Consider the following 8857-nt stretch of genomic DNA (forward strand, 5'->3'; position numbering starts at 1 on the left):
GACCACATTTCTGGAATGTCGTGATGTGAGTGCTTGAAGAAGACAGACAGATGTTTCAGGCCAGGCAGGAACTGCAACCCGTGCGCCGGCAATGAAGGATCCATGCAGTCGATGAGCTCCAAACTGGCCAAAGCCAGTGCACCAGCGTCTTCTGAGGGACCTGGACTTGGCTTAGGATCACTGTGACGATAGGTACACAATATATGCACACCTGACAAGGAGAGATGCTTCAGTTTAGGCAGGCACGCGAGTGTGGAGTGCAACATCCACATCGTTTCTCCAACGATGCCCACCTGATGACAGATAAGAGAGTCGAGGTTTTTAAACTGGGACAGCACAGAAATGAATTTACTCACTGATGTGGTAGGGAACATAACGCCACACATGCTTAAGTAAGTCAGCTTCTCGGGAAGAAACAATGGGAATCTGGAAATGTCTAACAAAAGATCAGAGCAACTGCTTCTTAAAACCAGACGTCTCATATTTGGGAAGTCCTTCAAGCAGCTGAAACACTCCTGGGAGCTTTGGTCCATTACCACCGTGGTGAGGATAGGAAGGAACAGAGCGAGCTGTTTCCAGTGTTTCACTTTGGTGCTCTTCATCACTGCGCTGGAGACTTTTCTATGACGAAGAGTGTCCCAGAACTTCCTGTTGTATGAGCCGTTTTTAAAATCCAAAACCACTGTCCAGTTTTTCCACAGAGATCGGTGATCGACAATTGTCTTGAAATACTTGCAGGTTGCCCGGACGTTTAACTTTTCTGTCGCTGACAGATACCCAAAGACGTTATTCCAGACCTCAGGAGGCAGCTTCGAAGGGTTCTGTGCCATCACTTTGCTCTGCGGGCAGATGTCTAAGCGGGCTCGATAACACCGTCACACTAATGCAGTCCCAGAAATCCTTCAAGTAGAGTGCCACAAACCACGCTTTCTGCACGAAAACTGCCACGGAAGTACTAATAGTGACTTTAAAGTGATTGACACAGAATTCACCCAATAGTTATGAAGGTAACGCCCATAGCTGAGTTGTGATTGGTTATCTTTTTTAATACATATCCCTCCCGCGCCTGTCCTCTTCCTCTTTCTTTCACGCGACCCTACTGCGAGGTACGGTTTTTTCCCCCTCGCTTGTTAATAAACCGAAATGCTCGGTCTTTATAGGATTAGGCCAAATATTAGTTTTGTATTCGTGCGATAAACATTTAAACCACTTAACGGGATATATTTTGTATATTTTAAACATTCAATAGGTGTCATTTAGCCAAGCGAGGCCTGTTAATAGAGCGCTAGGGTAGCTAAGGGTAGCCGGCTAACCTTAACTATCGGCCACATGTCCGGAGTGTAAAGTATTGACCAATTTCCAAAGTATCGTTAATATCCTTGTTTTTCGTCCTTTATTTACAGATCCATCCTTGTCTTTAAACCAGCTGTGTAGCGATCCTTGGAAGCACTGCAGAGATGCCCAGGGAAGACAGGGCCACGTGGAAGTCCAACTATTTTTTGAAAATCATCGTGAGTACCTTTTAACATAAATGCACTAGGTCTTTGTTTCTATAGCATGGACACCATAATGAAATTTATGTGACGCACAGTGGTGTATTTACAGCAACTTTTGGATGACTATCCAAAATGCTTCATCGTGGGAGCAGACAATGTGGGCTCCAAGCAGATGCAGACCATCCGTCTGTCCCTGCGTGGGAAGGCTGTGGTGCTGATGGGTAAAAACACCATGATGCGCAAAGCCATCCGTGGCCATCTGGAGAACAATCCTGCACTGGAGAAGTGAGTTTACTGGCAACCTTTGTTTTATGATGCATTGAATTATCAGTTTCTGTGTAGCAGGTTAGTTACGGTGCAGCTTGTGTCGTGCTGTACTGTCGTTCCCCCTGCTAAAATTAACCTGTTTCCAGCTATCCCTGTCTGTCTACACCCCTCGGACAGCCAGGGACGCAAGGTCTCAGACATCTGATAACTGCTCATGTTGGTAGAAATGATAATCTGCTTGTGTAATTTAAGTTTATGCTGGGATTTCACAGGCTCCTGCCCCACATTAAGGGTAATGTGGGCTTTGTCTTCACGAAGGAAGATCTGACTGAGATCAGAGACCTGCTGCTGGCCAACAAGGTGAGAGCCCTTTAATAAAAAAGCTTATAGATAATTTAGATCATGTCAAAGTGCAGGATAAGTTACAATGCAGCTTTTGCAGTACTGCATTGTCGTTCCCCCTGCAAACAGTAAATTGTTTCCTCGCTATACCTGTCTGCCTGCATCTTTTGGCTGCCAGGAACGTAAGGTTTCAGACACCATAACCTGAGTAGTTAAGATCTTAAAGATTTGGTTCTAACAGAGTGGTCTATTAAGGGTTACCCTCTCTTGTATCCCAGGTACCTGCAGCTGCCCGTGCTGGAGCCATCGCCCCTTGTGATGTGACAGTGCCGGCCCAGAATACTGGTCTTGGTCCTGAGAAGACCTCTTTCTTCCAGGCTCTGGGTATCACCACCAAAATCTCCAGGGGAACCATTGAAATCTTGGTGAGTTCGATAATTATACTGTTTTACACACAGGTATTACTCACAATGCTAATGTGTACTTTAAAAAGGGTAAGATTTGAAAATCTCTGCTTCCGCTAATCACTCTGTATGTCTTTGTCCGCCAGAGCGATGTCGGTCTGATCAAGACTGGAGACAAGGTTGGTGCCAGCGAGGCCACACTGCTAAACATGCTGAACATCTCTCCGTTCTCCTATGGACTCATCATCCAGCAGGTTTATGACAATGGCAGTGTTTACAGCCCAGAGGTGCTCGACATCACAGAGGCTTCTCTACATACCAGGTTCCTGGAGGTGAGAATTGGCTGAAATAATTTGGCATGAGTTGTATCTGAATTTTCAGTTTCTCAAAAGTTATTTTTCCCTCTTAGGGTGTGAGGAATATTGCTAGTGTGTGTCTGGAGATTGGCTACCCCACTTTGGCTTCTGTCCCCCACTCCGTCATCAATGGCTACAAGAGAGTCCTGGCTGTTGCTGTGGAGACGGACTACTCCTTCCCCCTGGCAGACAAAGTATGGTTTTTACATTTTTCAGACAGCTCTTGCCATTCTCAGTGTTAACACATGATACTTGACTAAGACTTGAAAGTGAAGTTTTGCATTAACAGAGAACTAATGACATCCTTCACCCTCACAGGTCAAAGCCTTCCTGGCTGACCCATCTGCATTTGCTGTCGCAGCACCTGCAGCAGCTGCTGAGACTGCCGCAGCTCCAGCTGCTGCTGCTAAGGAGGAGGCCAAGGAAGAGTCTGAGGAATCAGATGGCGAGATGGGCTTCGGTTTGTTCGACGAATAAAATACAGCGAACAGAACCACATCTAATAAGAACATGATTCAATAAATAATACAAGATCCATGTGCTGGTGTTGTCTCTTTATTAGTACAACTAAAAGGAGATTGTAGTAGTCTTTGTGGTTGAAAATGACACTGTAGTTGAAATGGAAAGATATAACAAGGGGAGTGAGTCCTTTTTATAAGAACATTTCAAAAGCAAATGGACTGTAGACGTGTAGTCATCTGACAAGTTGAACTGTAAAAGCTCATCCAGAATTGTTGCACTGCAGAAATTGAGCACTAATTCCTAACCGGCCATACAGCCAGTTCAAAGTATCTGGAGGCCTCCAGCAACGTAGACTTTCTGCCGGAAGGTCATCTGACAACATTTCCTGTTTGGGCGTGTCGTATTTCGGAATAAAATGTCTGAGATGCGTCGTTTCATGTTTACATTAGAATTGTTACATTGAGAAAATAGCAACCCCAACGCATTTATTAGTTTGAAGCCCATAAAAAAATTGGACAGAGGGTAATGCAATTGTCAAAGCAATAAACTGTTGTTAAAAAATATTGTCGTCAGAACAATTTTCCAGTAAATACTCAAATCTCATTTTATTTTGAAAGCTTTAGACCGGAAGTTGCATTGCTTTGGCGTGGCTGGAAAGAAATAAACGCGCATCAGCTAGTGGGGCGAACCTCTGCTATGGCTGAGGTAAGCGTTTTTGACTTATTTGATCTGAAAATACTGCGTTAGATGAATCTTTAATCGCATTTACACGTTTGGTGAGGTTTGTTGCTTTGGGTAATGATTAAAGCTTAGATTGCCATATTTTCAAGCGACGGTACTGGTCGTCAGCGCAAGCTAATAATTTTTAAGCTAACATTAGCCCATAACCGAAGCGGGTGTTGGTGTGAAGTGTAGTTTTTGACAATTTCCAACATTATAAATATAGTTATTTTCATCATAGGGTCATAAAAAAAGCCAGCTGTTACGATGACTGTTTGCTCTTAGGTTATGTAATGTAGTGTGTGTCTGGTTAACGTTGGATATTAGTACTGTTCGGGTAAACAGAGTTTAGGTGTTGTTAGCTTACAACAGATGCTTGCTTTTCCAACCATTCTGCTCATTAAATTAATATGCGTAAGAGTAAATTCTTTGTGTAGACCCACAGCTTACAGGACCTCCAGCAACCAGCTGTGTCCTCCAAGGTGTTCATCCAAAGAGACTACAGCTCAGGCACCATATGCAAGTTCCAGACCAAGTTCCCCTCAGAGCTTGAGTCAAGGGTATGTACAGAGTTAACCTCCATGCCATGGTTGTTTCCTGACTGCTTTAAGTTTATGTTTTTAAAACTGCTCCTGTGGTTTCAGATCGATAAGCAGCAGTTTGAGGAGACCATTCAGACGCTAAACAACCTGTATGCAGAAGCAGAAAAACTCGGGGGGAAGTCCTACCTGGAGGGCTGTCTGGCTTGCCTAACTGCCTACACCATCTTCCTCTGCATGGAAACACATTATGAAAAGGTAAAACAAAAAAAGGGTTCACATCAGAGTCTTATGTTATGGGTCACTGTACCTCAAATCATTGTGGAACTTCTGCTGAACCATAGCATATTTGGCTCAAAATTGTATGTTTCAAGGCGTGACAATATGTATATAGTGATTTCTGTGAGATTTTACCTTCATATATCAAATAGAACTATTTGAAAAATGTTCTGTCCACCTTTCAATTTTTGAGGCATGAATATCTCAGAATATTATCTATTAAAATAATGAACCCAAATTATCATTGGTTCTCCCCCCCTTTTTTTTTTTCTTCTTCCCAATTTTAACCTCAAAATTGAACCAGTATGTGTAATTCATGACAGATGTACAAAAATGTTTTGGCTAATTGGCTTGGCTAAAAGAAAAAAAAAATTGAGACCAACTGTCTTGGAGTAGTTTTACAATATAGGTTGTGCTTAAAATGTACTAAGAGGTTTAAAAACTTCACAAGTACAGATGTAATTTTTCTTGTGCATGAAAATAAATTTAGCAACACAATTAAGAGGGCATTAATAGCTCTGCTCACGCGAATGGTTTTGCAAGGACAAGTTGTTGTGTCTCCAGCACTGGGTAGTCCGATAAAAGACCCTGACCCTAAATGCCTCTAACCCAAACCTAACCCTGATAACTGCCTTTTAGTTTATTTTAAACTTAGCCTGAATTAAATGACTTCTCTAGGGCAACATGCACACTTACAGAGTGACTGTTTTAAAAAAAAAAAAAAAAGATGGAATGACTCTTACATCGCCCTCTTTCTGTGCTCAGGTGTTAAAGAAGATTGCCAGATACATTAAGGACCAGAATGAGAAGATCTATGCTCCCAGAGGCTTGCTGCTGACTGACCCCATAGAGAGAGGCCTCCGAGTTGTATCCTTAATTCAGCTGCATGCTTACTAGAGCTAAGTTCTAACTGTTATAACTAGAGATGGCACGATACCACTTTTTATGTCCGATACCGATATCATAAATTTGGATATCGGCCGATACCGATACGAATCCGATATAGTGTGTTTTTTTTTTAATCAATAAAACTGTTTTTTTAATATCTTGCTGCTTTTTGTATAAGTTCATACTCAAGTTAAAAAAACCCCCCCGATAAAACCCCACTAAAGCTATTCTGTTATACCTGTATGCAAAAAATGCACTGCACCCAAAATATTTCATAGTTCAGCAATACTGATCAATCTAATAAACTTAAACCTGCTCCATCCTTCCTATTCTGGTATTTTAAAGAGTAAGCAACCTAACTAATAGGGCTCTAAAACTCCCAGCAAAAAAAAAAAATAGGGAACCACCCCTCACGCTCCACCTCATGATGCTTAATCGGCGGAATCAACTTTAATTTGATGCAGTGTGAAAAAAATGCACAGAATTAAATTATTTTTCAAGAATAATTAAATTGATTCAACATCTTTCTTCAACAGAATTGCAGACTGCACAGATGGTACCTTCCCAAAGGAAAAAGTACTATAGCTTACTAGGGTATATTAGGCTTAATAGTTACTATATACAGTAATGGACTTCTATTCATTTTACATCAGATTAAAACTTTGGGTGTAAGATTCAGATAATAATTTATTAAAAGCTAGACATTTTAAATGAGAATAAGAAAGAAAAGTATGTCTTAGGGCACGAACAGGGAAAAGGGGGCACAATCGGCCCCCCTGGCTAAACTTTGCTAGATCCGCCCCTGCACAGTTACCAGCCGTCAGCTGCATAGAAAAGGATCCTGGTGTACAAAGTAATATTAAATAAATTCTAACAACAGATTATCAAGCTTAAATGCGCTGCTGTTATTCAGCCACTGGTTTCCTCTTTCTGGTGCAAAGTGGGAGATAAACAGACAAGAGAGACGGACTCGCGACAGAAAAGCTGATCACTGATCAGTTTTATGATTGAAGTAGCAGCAGGAGAGGGAGGGGGAGAGAAGAGGCAGTCGCTCCATACATCGGTTGTTAAGCTTAACGCGGGAATGCTTTACAAGCATTCAGAGTTGAACTTACACACTTGCTTTACTTCTCTCTGGGATCACTTCCTCGGAGATGAAATGCTGGTTTGGTAGCGGGCTCCAAATACACACAACCGCTCTATCACATGAGCACACTGCTCCGACGGGCTACAGTTATGACGAGAGTTACGCCGTGTCGCAAGTTTTGTGAGGTGCTTTTTTGATATTTAATGGATCGGATTAAATTTTTTTATTTCTCTCCGATATCTGATCCAGTAATTTACGTCAGTATCGGACCGATACCGATACGTAATATCGGATCGGTCCATCTCTAGTTATAACAACAGTCATCATGCCCCACAAACCACCAACCCTTGGTCTATTTATACCTATATAGTCAAACAGCGTATTTCTGTCACTTTGTGAGCACCTCAGTTACATATTAAGTCAAATATAAATGTTTATTGACTTTATTGATTTCTTTTTATATCTCTACAGTAGTTAAGTATGCTTTTGTTCTATACACAAAGGTGGATTATCTTCAGTTACTCTACCCTTTTTTAAGAATCATGTGAGAATTGTAAACTGGAGTCATGTGGCAGTGAATCTGGTTAAATTGTGTTGTATATTGAATGAATTGAGAAATGCTGGAAAAATAAATATAAGTAAAAGTAAAATCAGTGTCTACAACCTGTAGATTTTTAACAAAAGTACTGATATTTGTGGCAGTTGTTTCAGAAACATTGCAAAAAGAAATCGGAGTATATTTTATGCATTTCTTTTGCCCCCCTCTTAAACACAGATTATTTTTTTTGATAACATAGCACTTTGTATTGGCCTTAACTTGTTCTCTTCAAGGTTGAAATTACCATCTTTGAAGACAGAAGTATTGGCTCTGGAAGATAAAAGAATCCATTCAGGTGCAGCTTTGATAAAGATTTGACTTCGCTCCACTGTGTTGTTCATTTCTATTGTTAAGGAAATCTTTATAATTCTACTGCATAATATAAAATAAGCCAATACAACACTAGAAATGTGATTTACTTCAGTTGTAACAGGGTTCTCTCTCTCCCTCTCTCTCTATTGCTCTACTCTGTAGGTTGAAGACTCCTTATCTTTCTGACAGCACATAATCAGAGTCCCGCTTCACCTAAATGTTGTATAGAATTTTGATCTGATCCTCTTTTTTTTTTCCCCCTGTTATTTATAAGTGCTCTACTTTCTGCCTAACCTTATATGTTTATAAATGTCTTCATGTCTTTTTATATGCATCATGACCTTAGTTGATAAAGACCAGTCTCTATGAATTGTGCCATTGTGTTAAATGCCATTTTTGATTATGGTAGTTTTGTGTGATTTGACTTGTGTGTTTTATAAAAGACATAAAGTAAAAAATAAAACCCTCAAAAAACATTACTGCTGTAGAAACAGGTTGGGATGGAGTTGTTGGTATGGTTTTGGGTAATTCTCCACACAATGTGTTTAGCCACATTACGGTTGTTGGCATTGATGATGCAGATGTTCTATCCGTGTATGAATGTCACCTTTTTTCTTGTGCTGGAGCAGATCATGTCTTTTTCACACTTGCATATTGGGATTTGTGAGCTGGAGTTGGGTGACTTCCAAGATGGAGCATGTTTACCTTTTTAATAAGATCACTTCAATAGTAACATGTCCTTCTCCTTCACTAAAATCTTCCTGAATCGTGCTCATCAGCCGTACATGTTTGTCAAACTTCCTGCAATGTTGCAAACAACACCCCCTTGTTCACAATCACCAAACAGTCCGTGATTGCTGTATATGGTGTTCGGACAACTGGTCTACTTTTCTTACAATTATTATGGTTTATCTAAATAAATAATAATTTCCTGAAAACTGTTGGGCTGCTGTTGATTAATTTCAGAGTACGCATTTATTACACATTTAGTTTTTTTCTTTTAAAAGAGAATGAGATGTGATATTTTGTGTTTGACACATTTCACTCACGATAAATATGAAAACTTTTATTTTGAAGTAGTCAGAGCGGAAGTCTTGCTGCGTTGGT

General features: G+C 40.6%; 2 protein-coding genes across 2 annotated transcripts; both read left to right on the top strand.

The window, feature by feature from the left end:
* Nucleotides 1-1064: 1064 nt before the first annotated feature.
* On the top strand, nt 1065-3402 carry rplp0 (ribosomal protein, large, P0). The gene is made up of 8 exons (XM_005731302.2): nt 1065-1106; nt 1404-1511; nt 1606-1781; nt 2036-2123; nt 2384-2530; nt 2656-2841; nt 2919-3059; nt 3184-3402. Exons 2-8 carry the CDS (start codon nt 1458-1460, stop codon nt 3340-3342), a joined length of 951 nt encoding a protein of 316 aa, XP_005731359.1. The 5' UTR covers nt 1065-1106; nt 1404-1457; the 3' UTR covers nt 3343-3402.
* Nucleotides 3403-3948: 546 nt separating this feature from the next.
* Nucleotides 3949-8688, top strand: LOC102213279 (golgin subfamily A member 7-like). The gene is made up of 6 exons (XM_005731307.1): nt 3949-4032; nt 4485-4607; nt 4692-4844; nt 5631-5732; nt 7672-7733; nt 7913-8688. The coding sequence occupies exons 1-5, from the start codon at nt 4024-4026 to the stop codon at nt 7717-7719; spliced, it is 435 nt and encodes a 144-aa protein (XP_005731364.1). The 5' UTR covers nt 3949-4023; the 3' UTR covers nt 7720-7733; nt 7913-8688.
* The last annotated feature ends 169 nt before the right edge of the window (nt 8689-8857 follow it).

This window comes from Pundamilia nyererei, unplaced genomic scaffold, assembly GCF_000239375.1.
Source record: "Pundamilia nyererei isolate P.nyererei 1_Seehausen unplaced genomic scaffold, PunNye1.0 scaffold00042, whole genome shotgun sequence".
Taxonomy (NCBI): domain Eukaryota; kingdom Metazoa; phylum Chordata; class Actinopteri; order Cichliformes; family Cichlidae; genus Pundamilia; species Pundamilia nyererei.

Bases quoted from the DNA above. Each gene is read 5' to 3' on its own strand.
- rplp0 (XM_005731302.2), top strand. From the start codon at position 1,458: ATGCCCAGGGAAGACAGGGCCACGTGGAAGTCCAACTATTTTTTGAAA. The intron at 1,782-2,035 runs GTGAGTTTACTG...GGGATTTCACAG, and splicing joins AACAATCCTGCACTGGAGAA to GCTCCTGCCCCACATTAAGG. The intron at 2,531-2,655 runs GTGAGTTCGATA...TTTGTCCGCCAG, and splicing joins GGGGAACCATTGAAATCTTG to AGCGATGTCGGTCTGATCAA.
- LOC102213279 (XM_005731307.1), top strand. The intron at 4,845-5,630 runs GTAAAACAAAAA...TTCTGTGCTCAG, and splicing joins TGGAAACACATTATGAAAAG to GTGTTAAAGAAGATTGCCAG. The intron at 5,733-7,671 runs GTATCCTTAATT...GTTCTCTTCAAG, and splicing joins TAGAGAGAGGCCTCCGAGTT to GTTGAAATTACCATCTTTGA.